This window comes from Ovis aries, chromosome 3 (assembly GCF_016772045.2).
Source record: "Ovis aries strain OAR_USU_Benz2616 breed Rambouillet chromosome 3, ARS-UI_Ramb_v3.0, whole genome shotgun sequence".
In the NCBI taxonomy this organism is placed as follows: domain Eukaryota; kingdom Metazoa; phylum Chordata; class Mammalia; order Artiodactyla; family Bovidae; genus Ovis; species Ovis aries.
This window is the reverse complement of record NC_056056.1, coordinates 193,540,837-193,566,357: the sequence shown is the minus strand read 5'-3', so window position 1 is coordinate 193,566,357 and position 25,521 is coordinate 193,540,837. Positions and strand designations below refer to the sequence as shown.

At 39.9% G+C, this 25,521-nt stretch overlaps 1 protein-coding gene across 1 annotated transcript in view; it reads right to left on the bottom strand.

Annotated features, from left to right (window-relative positions):
• Nucleotides 1-25,521, bottom strand: part of ST8SIA1 (ST8 alpha-N-acetyl-neuraminide alpha-2,8-sialyltransferase 1) — a 179,934-nt gene that overhangs the window by 49,598 nt on the left and 104,815 nt on the right. Inside the window, exons 3-4 of the mRNA XM_004006788.5 lie at nucleotides 17,963-18,072; nucleotides 9,773-9,865 (exon numbers count right to left, since the gene is read on the bottom strand). Of these exons, the coding sequence (XP_004006837.2) occupies nucleotides 9,773-9,865; nucleotides 17,963-18,072 (203 nt within the window). The remainder of the gene's footprint in view (nucleotides 1-9,772; nucleotides 9,866-17,962; nucleotides 18,073-25,521) is intronic.

Below are 25,521 nucleotides of genomic sequence, written 5' to 3'. Positions count from 1 at the left end.
AAAGAATCTGCCTGCAATGCAGGATACCTGGGTTCGATCCTTGAGTTGGGAACATCCCCAGGAGGAGGCCATGGCAACCCACTTTAGTATTCTTGTCTAGAGAATCCCCATGGACAGAGGAGCCTGGAAGGCTACAGTCATGGGGTCACAGAGGGTCAGACATGACTGAGTGGCTAAGCACAGCAGCATACATATTCTTTTTTTTTGGGGGGGGGGGTGCTGCACTGGGTCTTTGTTGCCACACATGGGCTTTCTCTAGCTGCAGTGCGTGAGTTTCTCGTCGCAGCGGTTTCTCTTGTTCAGGAGCATAGGCTCTAGAGGACAGGCTCAGTAGGTGCAGCACAAGGTCTGAGTTGCTCCATGCAGAATGTGGGATCCTACCAGACCTGAGCATGCCCTGCTTTGGCAGACAGACCCCTAACCACGGGACGACGAAGGAAGTTATATTGTTTTAACAATGTGACTTTGACACTTCTCCTAATATCAGGAGGATCTGTGCCAGGACTCTCTCCCCTTAACCCTGGGTGGGTCTTTGTGGTTGCCTCAACCTACAAAAGTGTGATGGAACTGACCTGTATGTCATTCCAGTGTGAGGTCATAAGAACGCCATGACTTCTGCCTGCCATATTCTCTCTGGATACCAGCTTTGGTGGAAGCCAACTACCATACAAACAGTCCAGCTGTCCTGAGCTAGCATGCTGTGAGTGACCACAGAGAGGTTCCTGAGACCATAAGGAGAAAGAGAGATGCCCAGCCTACCCCAGCTGCTCCAATTCTTCTCCATTTCAACTCCAGCCACCCACTGAAGTTGATTTGATGCATCAGATCTCCCGAGCCTGGTCCTTCCTGAATTCCTGACCCACAGAAACTGTGAAAGACAATAAAACCACTGTTGTTTAAGCCATGGAGAATGACTTGCTATTGAACAACAAAAACTGAAACAAGAGCTTTAAAAAACTTCAGTCTCTCCTTCTCAATTTAAGTGATGCTATTTTCCAGGATAGTCATCCCTTGGTATATGCGAGGACTTGGTTCCAGGACCCAGTCCATGGATGCTCACATCCCTTAAAGTAGGCTCTCCATGTCAGTGGCTTCTACATATCATATGTAATGATAACACATAATTATTACTTCATGCAGGTGAGGTTTGTTTAGATCTGTTTATATGTTTACCAACTTCTTTGCATCTCAAATTTTCCTTTTGAAGTAACATTCCTTCTTCCTGAGATACAATCTTTAGAATTTCTTTCAGTGAAGGTCTGCTGATGATAACTAATTTTACTGTTTTTCTAGAAAATGTTTTATATTATTTGAAACATAATCTGTACACACTTCTATGTTGATAGCGTCCTTCTCTCAGCACTTGGAAGATCTTGTCCCACTGTCTTCTGACTTCCACTGACTGTTGGAAGAAGTCTGTTTTCAGTCTAATGATCATTCTTTTGCAGATAATGTCCTTTTTCCTCTAGCTGTTTTTAAAAGCTTCTTATTATCTTTAGTTCAATTTTACTGAATTGCATTTTTATTTTTAATTTCACTCATGTTTGATACCTTGCTTTTTACGGAGTATATTATTCTTTAATTCTGAGGATGTCTCAGCCATCGAAAGTAGTGAAAGTGTTAGTTGCTTAGTCATGTCCAACTCTTTGAGACCCCATGACTGTAGACAGCCAGACTCTTCTGTCCGTGGAATTTTCCACACAAGAATACTGGAATGGATAGTCACTCGCTTCTTCAGGGGATCTTCCTGACCCAGGGATTGAATTCTGGTCTCTTGCATTGCATCTCTATTTTATAATTCCACAATTCCATTTAAACAAAGAGTGGATTTTAGTCCTTCTCATTCCATCCTCCCTGGCGGCTTAGACGGTAGAGTCTGCCTACAATGCAGGAGACCGGGGTTCAATCCCTGGGTCAGGAAGATACCCTGGAAAAGGAAATGGCAATCCACTACAGTAAGCTTGCCTGGAAAATCCCAGGGATGGAGGAGCCTGTCAGGCTGCAGTCCATGGGGTCCCAAAGAGTCGGACATGACTGAGCAACTTCTATTCCATCATCCAAGTTTCTTTGTCTTATCTTCATATTTTCTAGCAAACCTAGCATATTTTCTAGCATATCTCCTATCTAGCAAATTAACTGCTCTATCTCCCAGTTCACTGATACTCTCTTCAGGTATGTCTAATCTGATGTCTGTTCATCTCTACAATTGTATTTTCACTTCTAAAATTCTTATTTGGTTTTTTTAAAGCTCTCTATGTAATTTTCATGTTTTACTGTTGACTTTTGATTCACGTTTTTTTTTTTTTCTATAAGAATTTCATACTTAGTAATATACTGCATCTGAAAATTTCAGTAAGTTCTCAGGCATGTTTATCCACAATTTTTATTTATTTTTTTAATCTCTGAGGACTCTCAATGTTGCTAATTTTTAATGTTTTCTTAAGAGCTATATCTGTTTGAAACTCCATACAGATCTACACCCTTTTGAAGGGATTTCTTCTCTGTCTTCTGTTTGTTCTCTCTATTCCAGTTCTAGCATCTGTCTTTTAAATTCCCTTACATCATGGCAGATGTTAAGACAGAATGGCTATCAGTGACTGCCAAAACTTGGTGCAAACTGATAAGCTGTTCTAAGTTTGGAGAGAAAAAGAAAAAGAAGTGAGCTGGCAGAAGAGATGAGGACGTTTTAGGAACACAGTCTGGGGCATGAGTCATATAAAATATTAAACAGAAGTTGCTATAACCTTTTTTGGACCCAAGTCATTTTCCTCAAAGCTCAAATTATTTTTTAAAAGTACATCAATAAAACAAATAATTGTTCTCCCAGATAATATCTCCATAATCCCAACTGCTCTGAGTAAAATTACAGGTGATAACCACTGGATCCCATGGACTGTAGCCCTCCAGACTCCTCTGTCCATGGGATTCTCCAGGCAAGAATACTGGAGTGGGTTGTCATTCTCTTCTCCAAGGGATCTTCCTGGCCCAGGGATCAAACCTGCATCTCCTGCATTGGCAGGCAGGAGATTTTTTTACCATTTTTTTTTTTTTACCATTGAGCCACCAGGGAAGCCCATATATATTTGCTGAGATCTCAAAAGCAAAGATAAACAATTATTGACCCCAAGCTGTTCACCCTGATACTACTGTCTCTAATATGCCTACATGGAAACACACACACAGAAAATCGCTGCTCTTTTTTGTCGCTGCAAACAATAACTTCCCAAGTTGAAGTCTCAAAGTTCGAAAGTGAATTCTTAATATCATAATAAAGCAATCAATGAAGTTCCAGTTTTTATTTGTTTAACCATCACTGGCCCAAATATGTATTGACCTTCTGTTATGGGCAACATGGCTGAGTTTTCAATTCTATTCAGAAACTGAGAAACAAGCTTTGAGAACTATAATCTCTCCTTTTTATATCATGTTAGGATAGAATGACTTAGTTTAGGCCAGTGAATTTTAAACCGATTAAGAGTAATGGAAACCTTGAAAAATCTGATAAATAATATATAATACATACATATAAATTTTTAAAATAAACTTCAAAAGGTGTTCAGAGATCCCCTTACACCCGTTATGGACACTTAGACCACAGAATATCTCTTAATTGGGAGTAACTTCAGGGTATAAGCTGTCCATCTTCTTCAACTCTGTATATTCTGTCCCAGAGTAGATTTCAAACTCTATTTGTTGAATAAGCACCTCAGCAACTCTGTTCCTGTGAAGCTCCCATATTAACACCCCCTTGCCCCCATGAATTTTCAAATCCTCAACCTCTACATACATGTTTTTTGAAAACATTTACTCAAGACTAATCTGATGGGTCTAAACAACTATTTTCCAAACTCCACTTTCATAATTTTCCCTTTTCCACTTCACAAAAGAGAGACATACCTCCTATTATCCCAAATATTATAATGATGCATTGCCCCAGAGTGCAAACACCAGCTGGTCACCTAGGAAAGAAATATTTGTAAGGTACATAGCTTCTGAAAGAGTGTCCTCTGAGAAAAGGCAAAAAGATCTTTATAAGAAATAGAAAGAGGCTGAGCCTTATTTTATCTGGGGGACAATCCTTGGCAATTTCTATACCTTATTTATATGTTGAATAATTAGAATTCAGAAGTGAGGTTATATGCTAACCTTGTAAGCATATAAGGTTATACACAACCATACAAGGTTAACATATAACCATATAAGTGTTATATGTTAACACTTAACTGAATAGAAGGCAGTCAGTTTTTTTTCTGACAGAAAGCCAACTCAACTTAATGAATCAATTTGACAAAGAGCTTTGGCTTTGCTTTGAGGACATGTAGCAAACAAAAAGTTAAATCCACACTTCTGAGATTTTGTAAGCATATATTTAAATATGCACAATGCAGCATGCACTAAAAGTACATGTAAGAATTAAAGATTTTAAAATTTAAAAAAATGTAAAAAAAAAGAAAAGAAAATATAGCTTTCCCATTTCATTCAAATTAAATCCTTTTCATAACATAAAAAAAAATAAAGATTCCAATGAAAAAAAAAAAAGTACATACTTAGCAACCAGTTAACTTTATGCCGAAAATATTAGGTAACTTTTAAAACATGAAGGAAATAATGTTGGATTTTAAAAATTATATTTTTAAAAACTTATTTATTTTTAGTTGGAGGATAATAGCTTTACAATATTAATGCTGTATTAATGCTGTTTCTGCTATATATCAACATGAATCAACCATAGATATATGTAATGCACCCTCCCTCTAGAACCTCCCTTAGTTCTTTTAAAGAGTATTGGAACGAAAATGTTTGCAGACCAACGGGTTAGAGCCGGTATATGTTAATGAAGAGTAAATTCATGAAGAGATCCTTACTGCCTCTACCTGCAAGACCCAGCAAAGGAAAGAAGACAATGACAGCAATGGGTCTAAAAATCCAACAGACTCCGCTGCCACATTAGAATACCCTCACTTCTAGGCTATGAAGGTGCAATACAGAGGGTGACTACAACTGCAGAGCCTTTTCTAATCTGTGTCCCAGACACCTTAACTAATCCTTGCATTCTGGGTGCTGTCAAAAGGAGTTCACTTTCTACCCATTGAACAACAATTTGTTAACAGAACAGATTTCACATTAAGTATTCTTATTTTTACACCACACTCAAAAAAAAAATTTTTTTTAAGAGGTGATGTCTATGTTTATTACCTTAATGATGGTGATAGTATCACGGGTGTTTGCATATGCTAGACTCATCAAATTGTACACAATAAACATATGCAGTTTGGGGGGTATATCAACTGTGCCTCAATAAAGATGTTTTTTAAAAATGAGAATGTATGCTAAACAAGATATCCTGACAAAGGCTATAGCAGAACTCCTTCTTACTGAGTGAAAATTTCTATTCCTAAAAAATATGTATTTATTTATTTGGCTGTGCTGAGTCTTAGCTGGGTCACAGGGGATCTTCCCTCTTGGTTGTGGCATGCAGGATCTTTAGTTGCAGCATGCAAACTCTTAGTTGCGGCATATAGGATCTTAGTTCCCTGAGAAGGGATTGAACTCGGGCACCGACAGTGAAAGTGCCAACTCCCAGCCACTGGACCATCAAGGAATGCCTATTGGCTAGTTGTTAAGTATATAAAGTTCTCTAATATTATTGTAAGTGGTATGTTTTTCCTTATTTCACAAAATGGAACTGCTGTGTGCATTTTGATTTTGTCTTCAAAAACCTTGCAACATTGAATACATTTTGTTAAGTGAAAAACTTTCACTCCCTTTTCCAAAATGACATCACTTGTGAAAACTCAGTTGTCTCCTTGTGCAATATATGGCCCATCTGGAAAGATCAGGTGTGCAATGGTCTCTGGTTAAGAGTGACTTTGGATTGAGACAAGTCTGGGTGAGGTCCCAGACTGATGAGCAGCAGCTGTGCACATGAGCAGATGACAAAGTTTACATCTTGTTTTCTGTAAAAGCACACATTAAAATACTTCCTTATTAGGATTATTCTGAGGATTAAATGAGGCAAAGCACATAAAGAACACAGAACCTGGCATGCCAAAACACTGACTAAATGTTGACCTGAAATAAATCATAACGACTCTTGCTTGCCTGGTATTAATTTTTTATATTAAATTTTTTCCTTTTAAACACTTAATTATTGTGCTTAAAGCAAAGAAATAGTTTGCTTTCTCCTGCTGTAGTTAAAACATTTCTCAAAATCACCATCTCAATCTCTCATCTTGCTCTAAGTCTTGTTCTAGATAAATACTCTTTTTCACATGCTTTTAAAAATCTTATCACCAATTCCACATATTCAGGTAGAAAAATAGAATCTTTTATCCTTCAATGTAATGTACTGAATGTTTCATTCTCCTTCATAAGAACATTTATTTGTTCTTAAAAGTGATTTTATTTCCTACTCAAAATGGGAGTTAAAGTATTATACTGCGGTTATACAAGACACTACCACTGGGGTAAACTGGTTGAAGAGTACAAAGGACTTACCTACATATTTTTTGTTTGTTTGTTTTACAACTTCTTGTGAATCTGAAATTATTTTTAAAAATTTAAATAAGCAAAGAAAAGTAATTCTGCAAGTATTCTCATGATCTTTTGCTCATTCTCTTGTATCTGATATGAATCCCTCTCAATTTTCCCAGAACCTCAATCCACTTAATTGAATTAAAGAGACATCACCATCATCACTGGTGATTTTCTAATATTTTCCTGATCAGACCTCCCATTCCCCTCAAAAATAAAATTACCACAAAAAACCAAGACTGAGTGAGGGTCAGTAACTAAACTATAAAAGAGAAATGTTTCATTTTCTTACTCTTACTAATTCTTTGCTATGCAGTATTAGCTATGTCAACAAACAAATCACACTAAAAATAATACAGAGCACTAATTTTGGGTCATTCAGTTAAGTTACTAACTCATAAATTTGACTGGCACTTTTGGTTTTCAGTGACATTTTTAAAACCAACTATTTATTATGAAAATAATACATCTATATACACCAACAGCAAAAAGCCTTCCCATATAAAAATGAACAGAAAATTAAAGTACAAATTTTAGAAAATGTCAAATCACCCATGTAGCATTAAGTCCAAAAACATAGGAGGAATAATCTGCATATAGAAAGAACAAAAACACAAAACCTGTCTTGATGATGCCTAAGAGGACATTATAGCCAGAAAAAATGCTATGGAAAAATAATTTGGCTAATGGGAAACAAACATAATTAAAAAATGGAAGTGGTAGACTACAGAGTAGAATGAACCCAACTGAAATACTTGGGACATAACACACACACACACACACACACACACACACACACACGTATGCACACACAAAGCGACACAGTACAAGGAAAGAGTTACAAATAATGGTAATATGCCTGGAAGTTCTAATATCCACCTAATAGGAGGACTAGAAAGAGCAAACATAATGGAGATGAAGAAACTATCAGGCATCTGAAAGAATGCTCGCAAACATGAAAAACAATGCTAATGGTAACTAGCATTGATATATTGCTTACATATAGCAGGCATAAATAAGCATATATAATTATAATATATTGATACAGATATACTCACATATTTACCATATACATATATACATAGTTTAAGTCACTATATCTATTATGTAAGAATTATTATCCTTGCTTTATAGATGAGAAAACTGAAGGAGAAAGTGTTAAGTAACTCAGTCAGGCTCACAGAGCTGTGAGTGGGTGAGAGGGAAGTGGAACCTGAGTCATCAAGCTTTAGTGGACAGACTCCTAACCGCTACATCCCAACCACTACATCCCACGTCTTCCAGCTCAAAGGAACTCCATTAATGTGCCAAGCAACATTAATGAAAACAGACCCACTCTAAGATAAAATATGTCTTGGTAAACTTTCTGAATTTCAATGATAAAAAGAAATGTATAAAAACTTTAGTGGAGGAGGTAAAGAAAGATTTCCCTCAAACAAAAAATGAATACATTTCTATTAGGTTTCTGACTGGCAACTTTGAGTACCAGAAGATAATGAAACAGTACACTCAAAGTTCTGAAGAATATAAGAAATATCTGAAAAAAGTTCACCTCATGTTAATTATAGTTATCTACAAATGGTGAGGTTTGGGGTAAATTTTTTGTTACCATCTTTTTCTTATTTTTCTCTTTTAATTTCTTATATTGATCATATATTTTTGTGGAGAAAATTAAGATCATTGTTATAAAAATAAAGATATTCAAATGGATTAAATTTCTTAATAAAAAAATGAAACTATAAATGCACTAAAATATTAGCAATAATTAATAAGTTAAAAAATACTAGGATAATCAAACCGGGGTCACCTGCATTGCAGGCAGATTCTTTACTAGCTGAGCCACCAGTGAAACCCTTAAAAGCCTTATTTAACACATCATTTCCAAAGCGGATGTGGTAAGGAAGACTGTCTACAGAAAAATTTTTTAAAGGAAAAGACTAATAAATTTCACTGTATAGAAATGTTGAATTCTGACAGAACATAAGTTAAACGATATGTGTCAGGTTAGAAGAAAACATTAATATTTGCTACATACATAATATAAAATGTTCCTATAAATCAACAGGAAAATAGTTTTTAAAAAGAAAAAAAGCACAAAATTAGCAAAAAATACAGGTAATTTACAGAATAAAAAATACAGAGTCAACACCCACTCAGCTTTCTTGTATTCAGAAAACAATGCATATTAAGTAAAAAATAATGTATCATTTTAAACTCAACAAACCAACAAAAATTTAAAAGATGAATAGCACATAATGTTTTCAATACTGAAAAACATGCAGTCTGATGCATTATCAAAGAGGAAGTAAATGGTACATTTTGGAAGTGTAATTTCATGGTATCTGTCAAATTGAAAGTTGTTTGGTTGTGTTTCTGAACATCTATTTTATGAGAATACTTACTTCAGAACCGAAACAAGGAGCACAGCATTGTTTAACAAGTGACACACAAGTGCTATCCACTCGGATAAGACTTCCTTAGGTGACAAGTGCCTGCACCCAGACTGTCTGGATATTTTACCCTTAATTGCTGGTGTACATGAGACAGCATAAAGGTGATGCTCAAGTCTTCTTTTCACAGAGATCAAGTTTCTCCATGTGAGCAGTCCTTGGAAAAACAGCTCACAGCTCACCACTGGGCTTCATCAGATAGAGACTGACCCTCAAAAGCTCCCACAGCAGCTGCCAAGATTTCTGGAATTGATACTGGAGCAGGAATTTCCCATCTCTTCCCCCAAATCTGACTGGATATCATATGATGTACTATATTGTAATATCATATAATCACACATTCCTATACACTCCCGCAATATTGCTGTTTTCATGCATGCAGATGCCTCAAAGTGGTCATTTCTTTGTATTTAATAAAACTGATCTGATTTCAGTTCACCAATCAATGCCAATCAATGAGTTGGGACTGAAGCAAACAAGTTGGAAAGTAGTAGTAATGAGTAAACATGACATACTATTACTTCTTGGAGCAAAAACGGTGGATTCGCATGTTATTTTTTACCATCTCTAAAGGCAAAAAACAGAAACCCAGAGGAAGCATGAAACAGTGTTTGGATTCCCTTAATCCTGCCTAGTTTATTTACAATTCCGTCCTTCATCCTTCCTGCCTGTCCAGATGGTTTTTGTCTTTGTTTCCCAAACTGATTTATGTTCACTGTTTTTAAGATGTTAAATACCCTGAAGGCCTTCTTTCTAATTCCTCACAAGCAGAAGTCATAAATTCTTACCTTTGTCGAATTATGCTGGGGTTAGCTGTCACTAAATGACTTTTGGATCCAACATCCTTAGTGTATTCACTTGACAAAGGAGGAAGATTGCATCTAGAAAAACAAAACAAGCTCTTCAGAATGATTTACATACTTTTAAAACAGGTCAACCATCCTGGCGAATAGGAATTTACCAAGTCTAGCTCAATTCACAAATAAATGACTTCTGTCACCTCTTCCTTTTAATAGATGTTAGAGGACTATTACAGCATCTTCAGAATGTTGTCATAAAAACTATCTCTGTGTTAGAAGAAAGAAAATGTCAGCGAGAGAGGTAAGGGATCTACTAAAGGAAAGAGATACAACTAGAGTGAATTTATTCCATTCAAAATATTTTTGAGGTGGTAAGTCAGGGTGCGTTAGACTTGAAATGAGCATTTGGGGGTGTGGCTCCTGGGTAGTGGTCCCCAACCTTTTTGGCTCCAGGGATTGATTTTCATGGAAGACAACTTTCTCACAAACTGGGTGGGAGGGATGGTCTCAAGATGGTTCAAGAGCATTACACTTTGTGCACTTTATTTCTATTATTATTACATCAGCTTTACCTCAGGTCATGAGACATTAGATCCCAGAGGTTGGGGATCCCTGTCCTAGAAGATACAGGACCTATAGTCCTCTCTGTGGATACCAACAAGCCTCAAGAGAAACGGAAGAACTGTATTCACTTGTGTTTTTCATTCTTTTCCCAAATTCTAAATTGTAAGAGTACATTTGAGGCAAACCCTGCCACCTAAATCAGTGCATGCATGACCAACGTATGGTTGACTTCCAGTGAAGATGTTTTGTCATCCAAAAAAAATGCAGTGATTCTCCACCATCCCAGTCTAGAGAAGGGACAGAGTACAGGTGACAGAAATAGCCCCTCCTCCCTCCCACACACACCACCCTGCCCTGGGTGCTCTCCTTGACTGCAATGTCTTATGAACGCTTACAATGGAAAATGCTGCAGCTGCAAATCCAATCTCATGGCTTTCTACAAGTGGGCTGTTACCCAAGTTATGACATCTGCCTCAGTTTCCCCATTACAAAATGAAGATAATGACTTTTCCTCTCCAATAAGCTGTGTGTAAGGATTAAAGTAAGAAATGTATTAAAAAGTCCCTACCTTGAAGCCTCACACATAGCAAAAGCTCAAAAATATTCCATATCAGAAATATCATATCTTGGTACCTCAGTTAGTCATTCGGTCATGTCTGACTCTTTGCAACCCCATGAGCTATAGCCCGCCAGGCTCTTCCATCCATGAAATTCTCTAGACAACAATACTGGAGTGTGTAGCCATTACCTCCTCCAGGGTATCTTCCCAACCCAAGGATGGAACTCGAGTCTCCTGCACTATAGGCAGGCAGATTCTTTATCACTGAGCCACCAGGGAAGCCCCCAAAATACTGGAGTGGGTGCCATGATCATATCAGTTCAGCTCAGTTCAGTTCAGTCGCTCAGTTGTGTCTGACTCTTTGCGACCCCATGAATCGCAGCACGCCAGGCCTCCCTGTCCATCACCATCTCCAGGAGTTCACTCAGACTCACGTCCATCGAGTCCATGATGCCATCCAGCCATCTCATCCTCGGTCGTCCCCTTCTCCTCCTGCCCCCAATCCCTCCCAGCATGAGTCTTTTCCAATGAGATATAAATATAACTAAATACATATTTATTATTTATGACCACCCCAAATGAGTCTATAGCTTCCACTGGATTTTTCTTTCATTACTGAGTCCTGATTTCTCCTCTCCAGCCATATCTCTAAGTTGACTCCAACCATCAGAGCACCTCTAACTTTGTATTATTTCAGCAAAGTAAAGCATCATTTACTTGTTGTTAGAGATCTTACAAATATCAAGGCCTCAGCCATTTCCAAACTATTAAAATTTCCCGGACAAATTTCCTCCAGGATATGCGGTTGTCTGAGAATCGACTCAGCTGATTAGCACAAGTTCCTTGATGTTTTCTTGTGTTTGCCCCTGTGACTCCCACCACATCAGGGCATCTAAGGTAGAAATTTGTCTCACTTGATTTGGAATCTTCCTTTCATCTGCTCTTTGGTAATAAGACCCTGATTCTTCTGACAGCTCCCCACAGAGCAATGAGTCAGCCAGTTGGTGACTTTTGCTGAGTGCCCATTGAAAACAAACACAGTGGGCATTGTGAGAAGCCTGGGGGAAGCCGAGTCTCAGCGCCCACTTGAGGCATCCACAGTCCAACGGTCCCATCACATCCATGCGGTTTCTGCGGGCTGTGCTGGGGAATGAGCTTACTCATCGTGGCCAGGCTCATCTGACCATGGTGCTGACCTTGGGATCCAACTGACCTCTGCCAAGATGAACAGGACTCCCAGGATAAAACACAGGCTAGAATGCGAGCACCTTTTCCTCTCTTTTCTTGGATGAATATATTTACTTAGTTTCTTTAGTTTTTATTGGAATATAGTTGATTTACAATGTTCTGTTAATTTCAAGTGTTTACAGCAAAGTGAATCAGTTATACCTATATACTGACATATTTCCATTCTTTTTCAAATTCTTAGGTTATGACAGAATATTGAGTATAATTCCCTGTGCTATACAGTAGGTCCTTCTTAGTTAACTATTTTATATATAGTAGTGTGTATGTTAATTCCAAACTCCTAATTTATCACTTCCCCTTCGATCTTGATGGCCCTTCATAACATTTGAGAATCAATCTCACTATATTAAAACTGTAAACTCTATTGCTAGAAAGTGCAGTCAACCTATTCTGTCATCAGCAAATGTTGGTGTTCATGAATAACAACTTTGTTTTTCTGTGTGTTCCTTGTAGGTTGATCCATGGCTTATATGTCTGGATCCCTTCATACCTCCTTTGTTGTCCAGTCGCTCAGTCATGTCAGACTCTTTGTGACCCCATGGACTACGGCACACCAGGCTTCCCTGTCTTTCACCATCTCCCAGAGGTTGCTCACACTCATATCTGTTGAGTCGGTGATGCCATCCAGCCATCTCATCCTCCGTCATCCCCTTCCCCGCCTTCAATCTTGTCCAGCATCAGGGTCTTTTCCAATCAGTCAGCTCTTTGCATCAGGTGGCCAATCCATCCTTCCAGTGAATATTCAGGGTTGATTTCCTTTAGGATTGACTAGTTTGATCTCTCTGCTGTCCAAGGGACTCTCAGGAGTCTTCTCCAACACCATAGTTTGAAACCATCAACTCTTTAGCGCTCAGCCTTCTTTATGGTCCAACCTTCACATTCGTACATGACTACTGGAAAAATCACACCTTTGACTATACATTACAAAGCAAAACCTCAGAAATACACTTCCAGAGACTAAATGCCAAATTCTGCAACATAGTGAAATGTTTAAAACAATAAGGATAATATTTTATACATTCATTTCTGGAAAATAATGCCATTGTACTCTGGTATAAATAACTGTTCTTCTGGGTAAACTTTCTCTTCAAGTACGAATGCTTGTGATACTTCCCTGCAGCTCTCAGGGAAAAAAAAGCACACTGTAATTTTAGCTCAACTCCTAAATTGATAATTACACAGATTTACATGAAAGGCACATTTAATACAGTCAAATTGTTTCTTATAAGGCATAATTGTGTAAAATTGTTTCAAACTTTGCTTTATTGCTTATTGGCACAATGAACGGATATTACTGGCTGAAGCATCTTAGTAACTGTGCCTGGGATCATAGAGGATGTGGCCACAGAATTGATGACAAATGAAAATTCTTTTAAGTGGGGAGTGGAGATGGGTGGGATTTGGGTAGAATGGAATAGAATACATTTAAAATTCCTTTTTAAATTATATGTATACTTCTATACATAAAACACATATAATTGAGTATAATTCACAGGCACCAAAATTATATTGTCTTCACTCATACTCCTGAGCCACCCAATTTTTCACCAGGATATAATCACTGTTACCTCTGTCTTTCAGAACTTCAAGATAAATGATATTTAACAATATTATTTTTTTAAGTGTCACTTTTGGTTACAGAGCAAATGTTTATTTTGAAATATGGGAAGGTATATTTTAGCATTAGAAGATGTGTTTGAAAATGTCCAAGCAAAGGAAATTATGGCATTGTTACAGTTCTGGAAAACATCTTGAACTGTAATGCACCATTGTACATAGGTAAGGCTATTTTGGGATCTCATCTTTCACTATAACGGTCCATGTAACCTATAGTCTAGGATCAGACATACATGTTTCTAATCATATTCACTAAATGTTTCATTTTGAACATATGCTATTACCTCAACTTTTACAAGATGCCCCCAAAATGTGTATTAATCAACCATGTATAAATAGATCCATAAGTGGTCAAATAAGAATAATTTACAATTAATCAACATTTAATTACTCCCATATTATAAATTCTTTGTGTGTGTGTGTGTGTGTGTGTGTGTGCACGCGCGCGCTCAGTTGTGTCTGATTCTTTGTGACCATATGGACTGTAGCCTACCAGGCTCCACTGTCTTTGGGACTTTCCAGGCAAGAATACTGGAGGGGATTGCCATTTCCTTCTCCAGAGGATCTTCCTGACCCAGGGATTAAACCCATGTCTCCCACATCTCCTGCATCGCAAGCAGATTCTTTCCTGCTGAGCCACTGGGGAAGCCCCATAAACTATCAATTCAGTTCAGTCACTCAGTCGTGTCCAACTCTTTGTGACCTCACGGATTGAGCATGCCAGGCTTCCCTGTCCATCACCAATGAGCTTACTCAAACTCATGTCCATCGAGTCGGTGATGTCATCCAACCATCTCATCCTCTGTTGTCCCCTTCTCCTCCTGCCTTCAATCTTTCCCAGCATCAGGCTCTTTCCAATAAGTCAGTTCTTCCCATCAGGCAGCCGAAGTAGTGGAGTTTCAGTTTTAGCATCAGTCCTTCCAATGAGTATTCAGGACTGATCGCCTTTAGGATGGACTGGTTGGATCTCCTTGCCATCCAAGGGACTCTCAAGAGTCTTCTCCAACACCACAGTTCAAAAGCATCAATTCTTCAGTGCTCAGCTTTCTTTATAGTCCAATTCTCACATCCATACATGACTACTGGAAAAACCACAGCTTTGACTAGATGGACCTTTGTTGGCAAAGTAATGCCTCTGCTTTTGAATATGCTGTCTAGGTTGGTCATAGCTTTCCTTCCAAGGAGCAAGTGTCTTTTAATTTCACTGCTACAGTCACCATCTGCAGTGATTTTGGAGACCAAAATAATAAAGTGTCACTGTTTCCATTGTTTCCCCATCTATTTGCCATGAACTATAAATAAAGCTTTTTAAAGATTCAAATGTGTTAGGACAACGGCACCATTCTTGAAACTGAATCAAAGGCACATGCACACATACCTCTAGTCTTGACGCTGCCGTCTTTGAATTCTTTTCAATCCTCACCTCTCTCATCATCCCATGAACGTCTCATGAACATTATTTAATCCTGCGCTGTGCACCCTAATCACAGGCACTTATTAATTTTGAATGTGAATATATCAACATTGATTGTATACAGTGCAAATGCAGTCTTTTGTATTTGTAATAAATAAATATGGATAACCCCATAAGATGCTTAATACTGATCTTCTGCGCATTAAGTTTAAAAAAGATCCATCTTCCTAAATGTGGTGACACACACGTGTGCTCAGGAATAATTTAAGAAAACACATTTATTATACTGCCTCCTTCTACATTGTACTCAGACATCTTAAAATCACTTAACTTTCCTGAATCTGTGAATATAATATTTCCACTTCTTCCTTACATAGTTTCTGGAAAAAGAAAGTCAACTTATACTCGAGAGCAATATGAAAAATCAAACTAGACTACGTGAATGTGTTACAGTTGTGTGATAGTCACATGATCACATAATCAGAGTTTCCACAATGGAAAGGCTCAGGGAATTGTCTGCAGCCACCTCTGCAAGATTATCAGAAAGCTGAGCTGCAGCAAACATACCATAGTGCGCTCTGGGTCACAGAGTGAGTCTGTGGCAAGGGCTGGTCCTTCTTCCGAGTTTTCTTTGCCCTCAGACCCCACCTAACGCCAGTGTCATGGAGGGAGTGCCTCTGCTCTCCTCCTCCACTCTGCTCTCCAGGTGATCGTCTCCGCTTCTATAGCTACCATCTCACCATGCTCAATCCACGGCTCACAACCCTGTGGAGCCTTGGTATCCCCCACATCAGAGCTTGGAAAGGCTGGCCTGTGCCCAGAGTGGAATGGACAGAGGGCTCCATCCAGACACCCTTTCCCCACAGAAGGACCCCACTCACTCATCGTTTACCTCTGAGCCACGCTGACCTCGGCAATGACACAGCTCCAGATTCTAAGTCCATGATGGAACTGTCCAAAATACCATTTCCAATCCCAGTGAAGACCCAATACAGATCAGGTACTCGCTAAGCAGATGTTAACCTGAATTAAGAGAACTACATTTTTTTCTTCTCCTCTCTTCTATTTTCATTATCTTTCTTGTCTTCTATTTTTATTGAAAAATTAATCATTACAGTGGGGAGGAAAACACATTCTCACACTGGAAAAACTAGGGCAGGGCACCTCCATAAAGGAAAGAGAGAAAAGGATTCCCCCTCTGCCGCAGGCTTCACCAGTGAGATGAAGTCCTCTTAGGAGCCCAACCCTTGCTCTCTCAGAAGGAATCTGACCCTCCCCTTGAAATGGCTTCCTTGAAACACTCTCAGACAAACTTTACTCTCCCCTACTCCGCTTAGCCCAGAGGTGGCTAAGTGTTTCCTCAGCTACCTATTTTTTGTTTGTTTTGTCACTTTAAACCATTATTTATTTATCCTTATTACCCTTAAAAATGAACACAAAACCCCAACCTCCACCCCACTTCAGCTTTCTGCCCCCTGTGTTGCTTGAGGAGTCAGTCGTCCTGGCCCCAGAGCCTTCTCAGAAGGTAAAGAATCTGCCTGCAATGCAGGAGACCCAGGTTCGATCCCTGGGTCGAGATGACCCTCTGGAGAAGGAAGCGGCAACCCACTCCACTATTCTTGCCTAAAGAAGTCCATGGGCAGAGGAGTCTGGCGGGCCACAGTCAGACACAGCTGAGGGATCAACACAAAGCCTCAGTGCCTCACTTATTCCCACTTCAAGGAGACTTTGGGGCCATCGTGTAAGACCCTCCCCAGAGTAGCCTCCAAGCTACATTTCTTCAGTAGCAAGTGTCCTCTTTGTCTACACCGTATCTGCTCCTCCCAGAGAAGGTGACATCAGAGTCCTAAGAAGTCACATGCTCCAGCGGGCCACTCTTTGACACTAACTCATTTTCCCATCTTCTTTTATCTTTCCCACTTCCACTCCCTCAGCTCTGAATGGCCCTGTCATATGGCCCCATTGCCCCCCTTCCTTTCTCCATGCCTCTCAGGGCCAACTTCCTTCCGGCTCAGATTCCAAAGTGTGTCCTTCACACGCTCTCCAGCCATGCTGTCCCTCCTCACCCTTCTCCCCTCTCCCCCAGACAATCCTAAGCCTGTGTCCATCTAATCACTCACTGTCTTTCCTTCTGGTCAAAATCACCCCATGGTGCAGGCTGGCACCATTTCAGGGTCACGGTCTCTATCCTTGGCTGGGTGTGTCCTAGCAGCCCCTTTACACACTCCTGCAGGAACTTCCTGTTTTCCAGCACAAGCGACATCATGTCACCACTCCACTCAGTCCCCTTACTAAGCTGCCGCCTTGCTCAAAACGTATTCCCCCTCCTTCCTTCCAGTTTCCCTAGTCCTGCACAGATCCACTGCCTCTTCGAATCCCACTCACTACTTCCAAATGCTTTTGAGAAAAACAAAGCAGCAAAATGTGCAGAATGAAATGAACTCATGAAATCGTTTATTCATTGAGAATTCGTCTTAAGGACAAGTTTTAAAGTTGGAGTCACCCAACTGTATCATCTAAAATAAGATGAGTGTTTCCACTTTGGGTATCTCCCCTTGACCTCTGAGCGTTTCTTTTCTTTGTGCTTTCTTGGGGCCTGTTCCCTGGTTCCCCTGGCCCTCTCCTCAACTCACTTGTATGTGAACTTGGACGGAAGTTGAAGAGAAGCTACAGCTGATTAATCACCAGTGACTGGTCTCCAAAGGCCCCAGGGCTGGCGGGAGGGGTGAGGGAGAGGAGAGAAGGCGGAGGCCGCGCTGTGGGAGCTCTCTCTTACCGCATGACAAAATCTGCTTCATCTATTTGACGGCCACAGCCACTCTTCTTCAGAATCCCACCATTTCCCACCACCGCGCATTTCTTCAAGGGCAGCTGGAATGGGGTTGCCTAGCAACAGAAAACAAGGTGGGTTTTCACTGCAGAGAACATACAACCGCTCACCAAATCATTGTTTACAGCAGACCCTGCCGGAGAATTTGATTGAAGACTGGGCAGAGTGAAAAGAGTGCATAGAAAGAAAGATGCCAGGAAGCCTGCAAGGAGCAAACTAGCCAATTCCTTTGAAATAGAAACATTTCTTTTTTAACTCCCTGAAGTGGATTTCAATACAACCACATTTTGGGTATCAAACTGGCCATGCATATAATAGGGAGTAACTGCTAAGGAAAATGGAAAAATCCCCACTAGACACTGGATTCTTTTCAAAGGCATTAAGCTGGGAACAAACTCAAATGAATTCTACTCCCCTATTTATATGCACTTTCATTCATTCATACAGTCATTTCACTCAACAAATGTTGCTGAGAGTTTCCTATGCTAACTGTTGGGGATAAACACAAAGACAGCGAAGTCACAGGTCTCAGGATTCACAGTTTGGGATGTGAGGAGAGTGTGAATATATAAGCTTATGTAACAGACAGTATTGTGAAGGTGACCTTGCTGTACAACAGGAATATTTCACATGCTGTGGAGAAGCCAGAGAGGGACGAGAAGGACAGAGAAGCCAGAGAGGGACGAGAAGGCACATCTGTGAAGCCGACTCAGGGAGAGCTTTCTTACTTGAGATGAATCTTTAAGGATGAGTAGGATTTTGCAGGCAGGGAGAGCAGCATCAGCAGAGGTGCAGAAGTATGCTGAGAGCGAGTGTAGTGTTTATGAGCAAATGCACACTCTGGGTCTGTTTAGAACTTAGGAGCAACTCAGGGGCAAGTGACTTGTGTCTAACCAGGCAGCATGTGACTTTCTGCAGACATTGACCTGGACTGCAAAGAAAATGTCCCATGTTCCTGAATGTTCCCTGGAGTGCTATTTATAGTACCAGGGACTATCAAAACCCAGCAACAGCCCCTGGAAGTGAAATGCGACATTCAGTCTTTTTTAGCTGGGTCAGCAAGAACCACCAGCATAGCATTTCCTGCTTGCTGAAACCAGGCACAGTGGCTCGCAGTCTCTGGCGGAAGACCTTACATCTGTATAAAACAACCATGCCCACATTAAGTCCTCATTGTTGATGAATCTGAGGGCATCATATGGATTACACCAAAAGAATAAATGATTATATGACCATATGCACATAGGTATAAAAAATTAAAGCAGAAAAATGAAATTCCAGGAGTGTACATAGTCACTGGGAGCTGAGGGGCACTCAGCAAAGCCCAAGGAGGAAATTTAACTTCCTTGATTTCTAATTTGTAAAAGGAACAGCCAGAGCTCCGACAATAAAGGTGACGAAGATACAGCACTGAAACTGCAGTGTCTAAGCATATGCCTGCAGATGGAAAGACTTTCCGGAGACTGTCCAGTGACCTCCAGAGCAGGATACAGAGAAGGAGGGTCAGGAAAAGGGCTGCACTCCAACTCTCCTTGATGAGCCAGGATGATACATGGCATTTTTCTCAGTCACTCCTGGGAGGAAGATTTGAATCAATACCAGAAATACACAAGTAAGATCTGTAATTTGCTAGATGTAGATTAAGGTATTTATGCTCAAGTTAACTGCCCTTTTATTCCACAAATATTTACTGAGTGCCTACTATGTTCCAAGCACTGTCCTGGGTGACCAGGAGATAATAATCCCTGTTCACAAGGAGGTCAGATTCTAGTGGGAAATAGATGATAAAGACAAATGAATAAAATAAACAAAATATCATATGGTGGAGGGAAAGAAATCACTGGCATGAGAAAATCAGGAAATACTTTTGAAGAAAACCTGCCATTGAGCTAGGGTGGTCAGGAGATATGAAAACAAATCCCCAAAGGTGAGGGGGTAGTGAGCCTTTCAGGCACCTGGGGGAGTCGCTGGGGCAGACATGGAAGAGGGACACTCCTGGGTTTTAAATGAAGAGAAAGAGGTCATTGTGTCTGGAGATGAGTAAGCAAGGGACAGAGGAGAAGAGATCGGAGACTTAGCTGGTAGGAAGGTTGGGGAACAAATTCTATGGGCTTTGGAGGATACTGTAAAGACTCTAAGTTTTATTCTCAGATGAGAATCAAGTCAAGGTAGGGTGAGCAAAGGAGTGGCATTCTGTCATATTCTAGAACAATCACTCTGCTGCTGGGTGAATAGGCTGCAAGATGTCATGCACAGAAAGAGAGACCAGTCTCCTGAAATGACAGGCTAGAAATTATGGTGGCCTGGGCTAGAGTCAGAGCAGCGGGGATGGCCGGAAGAAAGCAGATTCTGGAGATGTTTTGGAGGAACAGCTGACTGGAGTTGCAATGAAAATAGCATAAGAGAAGAATCAAGAACAATGCCAAGGTCGGGGCTCAGACAGCTGTAAAGATGGACTTGCCATTTACTGTGACATGGACAATAACAGAGAAGCAAGTTTGGGTGAGATGATTTGAAGTTCACTTTCAAGTACGTAAAATATGAAATCTCCATTAGCCATTTAAGTGGTGATGTCAAATAAGCAGTTGAATATATGAGAATACAGTCAGGGAACTGATTTCTCCTGAAGATAGAAAGCTGGGGGTGATAAGCATACAGTTGGTATTTAAAATCAGAGGACTACCTGGTGAGCGAGTTTAGACAGGAAAGAGAGGAAGTCTTAGACCTGAATCTCCGGATGCTCCAAGAAAGAAGCTAGGAGACTGAGAAGAAATAGGTAAAAGAGATGGAGGAGTGGGCAATGGAATGGGAGGGAAAAACAGGAAAGTAACGTGTCTGGGAAGTAAGTTTTGTTTTGTTTTTTTTTTTTAAGTATCTAAAGATACTCAAGAAGAACAGGAGAAAACTGCAGCAAATGCTATTGATAGATTATATAAAATAAGAGCTGAAAATTGCCAAGGGATTTTGAACACAGAGGTCAATGGTAGCCTTGACCAGGACAGATCTGGTTCAGAAGTGAGGATGGAAGCCTGGTCTGAGTACAGTGAGTAATACGTGGATATTTGCAACTATTTGTATGTAGTTTATTTGAAAAGTGTGGTTTCACTCATGCTCAACTAATATTTAGTTTGCTTTGTAAAAGCCAACTTAAGCCCCACTTTCCGACCGCCGCCCCACCCCCGTTGTTAAGGGAAAGTCCCTGGACCAGATCGACTGGCAATCTCAGTTTTCTGAACAAGAATCTGGGCACAGAACATGCAAATCTGGAAAGCAGTAGTAGCAGCATAAACCTGGGTACAAACACTACCTCCTAACTTCCAGATTGTGGGACCCCTTGACATTTCACTTTCTGTCTCTAAAGAGGGAACGTGCTGCATAGGATTACATGAAACCACAGAGTAAAGCATTTCACCAAGCTACTAGCATGGGGTTCCCCCATTATCTTTCCCCCTCTTCTTTCACCTTTTTCCTTCTCTTAGCAAGGTCTACTGACTTGTTAAAGCACAGAATACTCAGATTCCATGAGTTTGGGGGAATATATGGTAAAAGAGTGATTCTCAAAATCTATCTTAACATAGAAGATTTTATGGCAGAAAATTTGCCCATTTTCTACGGTGTTTACCTATTTGGAGGTGACACTAGTGATAAAGAATCTGCCTGCCAACACAAGAGACTCAAGAGATGTCGGTCTGACTCCTGGATCGAGAAGAGCCCCTGGAGGAGGAAACGGCCACCCACTCCATTTTGCCTGGGAATCCGATGGACAGAGGAGCCTGGTGGGCTACAGTCTGCAGGGTTGCAAATGAGGCGGACAAGAGTGAACACACACACATACGTATGTAATCTTTCTGTAAGTATAAAGTAAAGCCACTTAGTCGTGTCTGACTCTTTGTGACCCCATGGACGGTAACCTACTAGGCTCCTCTGTCCATCAGGTTTTCCAAGCAAGAATACTGGAGTGGGTTGTCATTTCCTTCTCCAGGGGATCTTCCCGACTCAGGGATTGAACCCAGGTCTCCTGCATTGCAGGCAAACACTTTACCGTCTGAGCTACCAGGGGAGCCCCTTCTGAATGTATATATGTATATAAATGTATATACTTTTCAAAGACTTTGAACCGAAGCCTAGTTGAGGAGGAAGCCATTTATGAGTTGGAGCTGGTAATATTTGCTTACTTCCTCTTCATTTGGTCAATACTGGCCCTCACACAGCAATTTCATCTCAATAACTATTTCTCCAGTGCCCTGAGTGCACTCTTCAGGGCACTGGCAGCAGCAAACAGAACAGCTCACCAAAGTTCAAAAAGGAAAAACTTAATAGGGAAAATACTGTGAAATGTTTTTAACTAATTGAGATAATACTATCATTATTCTATTTAAGACGTAGAATATCTCAACTTGGCAATGATCAATGCTTATTAGAGTGATGTGTGAACAAGATGTTCTCCGTTTGGTGTTTATTACACAGAAAGGGGGGCTTCCCAGTTGGTGCTGGTGGTAAAGAACCCACCTGCCAACGCAGGAAACTAAAAGAGATGTGGTTTCAATCCCTGGGTTGGGAAGATCCCCTGGAGGAGGGCATGGCAACCTGCTCCCGTATTCTTGCCTGGAGAATCCCATGGACAGAGGAACCTGGTGGGCTACAGTTCATAGGGTCACAAAGAGTCAGACACAACTGAAGCAACTTAGCACATACGCATCCACAGAGAAAGAACAGATAATGTTTTGGATAATCCATTTCCACATAAAGATTACAATTCTGTTAAGGAGTATTTTTATTAAGGTACTAACTTCATTCTTTCTTTTCAAAAGTATCTCCTTGCATCCATGTAAGAAAATATCTACTAGATCTGAGAACATAGTATTATGCTACAACACTCCTCGTGCTAACCTTAAAAATACTACTCCAAAGGAAAGACTGGATTAGGTAAATTGATTATAGCCATGGGCTCAAAATATTGCATGACCACCAATTCACCTTATAAATCTTTGTCCAGGATTTTTCACCTTCACTCTTCCATCTGTTAATGGCCATCTTCTTAATGACTATATTATATTAACCATCTGGATTCAGATTATGGTTTGCCAGGCCCCTCAAACTCTCCGTGCTTCACTGGAAGTCAGGCATGATAATAACCATCCCATCTGTCTCTCAGTATGATTATGCAAACTAAAAATGAACTGAGGTGTTGAAAATTATCAGAAAACTCTGAAATCCTATATAAATGAGATTAGTACATTACTAAACACTAAAACTGGAGAAAAAATATCATTACATTGCTGTACCACTACTATTACATGTAGTTTATCCTTGTGTGAAAGGCTTTCAATTTCAAAGGTTTTATATAGATTTTAATCAAAGCACTTTTTATCATTGGCCCTTTGAGGGTGTATCTACTACTTTGACCAAAGAGTTTTTTTTTAAATATATAATTATTTATCTTATTTATGTATTATTTTTGCTTTTGGCTGCGCTGGGTCTTTGTTGCTGTGCACGAGTTTTCTCTAGTTTTGGAGAGCAGGGACTACTCTCTAGATGCAGTGCATCAGCTTCTCATTGCAGTGGCTCCTCTTGTTGCAGAGCACGGCTCCAGCACGCACAGATTTCAGCAGTTACAGCACATGAGCTCAGTAGTTGTGGCTCCCGGGCTCTAGAGCACAGGCTCAGCAGCTGTGCTGCACAGGCTTACCTGTCCTGCAGCATGTGGGATCTTCCTGGACCAAGGATTGAACCGGTGTCCCCTGCATTGCAAGGTGGACTCAACTACTGGATCACCAGGGAGCCCAGTCAATGAGTTTGTAAATGCACATATTTGTATGAATCATTCCAAGTACCATAACCATTTTTTTTTTGCTCCCTTCTCTACACACAAATTAAGAATAGATGAGATGATCAACAACTTGCTCAATAAGCTAATTATTTATATTTAATCTGAAGAGTTCCGTTGAGCATCCAATCTACTCTAAACAGTGTCTGACCTAAACAGTGGCATTTTCTTAACATCATAATGGATATATTATTTTATTTATTTTTAAAATATATTTTATTGAAATACAGTTGATTTACAATGTTAACATCTGCTGTACAGCAAAGTGATTCAGTTACACATATATATACATTCTTTACTTATATTCTTTTTCCTTATGGTCTATCACAAGATATTGAATATAGTTCCCTGTGCTATACAGTTGGATTTTGTTCTTTATCCATACTGTGTATAATAGTTTGCATCTGCTAATCCCAAACTCCTACTTCATTCCTTCCCCATTCCCCCTTCCCCTTGGCAACCACAAATCTGTTCTCACATCTGTGAGTCTGTTTCTGTTTCGTAGATTAAGCTCACTTGTGTCATATTGAGACTCCACGTATAAGTAATATCATACATTTGTTCTTCTCTGTCTGACTTACTTCACTTAATATGATTATCTCTAGGTCCATCCATATTGCTGCAGATTGTATTATTTCATTCTTTTTTTTTATGGATGAGCAGTATTCCATCTTCTTTATCCACTGTCTTTTGATGAACATTTAGGTTGTTTCCATGTCTTGGTTATTGTGAACAGTGCTGCTATGAATTTAGGGGTGCAAGTATCTTTTTGAATTATCACTTTGCCGAGACATATGCCCAGGAATGGAATTACTGGATCATATGACAACTCCATTTTTAGTTTTTTGAGGAATCTCCACACTGCTTTTCACAGTGGCTGCACCAATTTGCATTCCAACCAACAGTGTAGGATGGTTACCTTTTTTCCACATCCTCTTCAGCACTTACTGTTTGTAGATTTTTTAAATGGTGGTTACTCTGACCACCGTGAGGTGGTACCTCACCATAGTTTTGACTTGTACTTCCCTAATAATTAGCAATGTTGAACATCTTTTCATGTGACCACTGGCCATCTGTATGTTTTCTCTGGGAAAAATGTCTATTTAAATCTTCCTCCATAATGGATATACAATTTAATCTCCGAACTTTAAGAACAAACACAAATTCCACCACTCTCTAAATAAGAGTCAATTAATGAAGCTATTCAGAATCTTGCTTCTGAGATTACCTTATCCTCATCACAGTCCATAGCCTACACTCTCTGTGTCTCTTTTAAATAGCTCTGATGCCTGATTTGCCTTCAATTCAACAATTATTTGTTCAACCCTGTTAAGGAGCAGGAGCTGTTATGAATTCTGAAAAGGGACTGATGAACAAACAGACATATATCTTGCTCATGGAAACAGGAAACAAAATTTAACAAATAGGAAAGTACAGAGTGCTATATAAGGTTAAGAAAAAAATCTTTCTGAGGAAATGACGCTGGGACCTGAGGACTGCAGTTTTTAGGCATAAGAAAGACAGTTGAGATCTTTGGCCTATTAGATAATCTTCAGTTCAGTTCAGTTCAGTTCAGTCACTCAGTTGTGTCCAACTCTGCGACCTCATGAATTGCAGCATGCCAGGCCTCCCTGGCCATCACCAACTCCTGGAGTTCACCCAAACTCATGTCCATCGA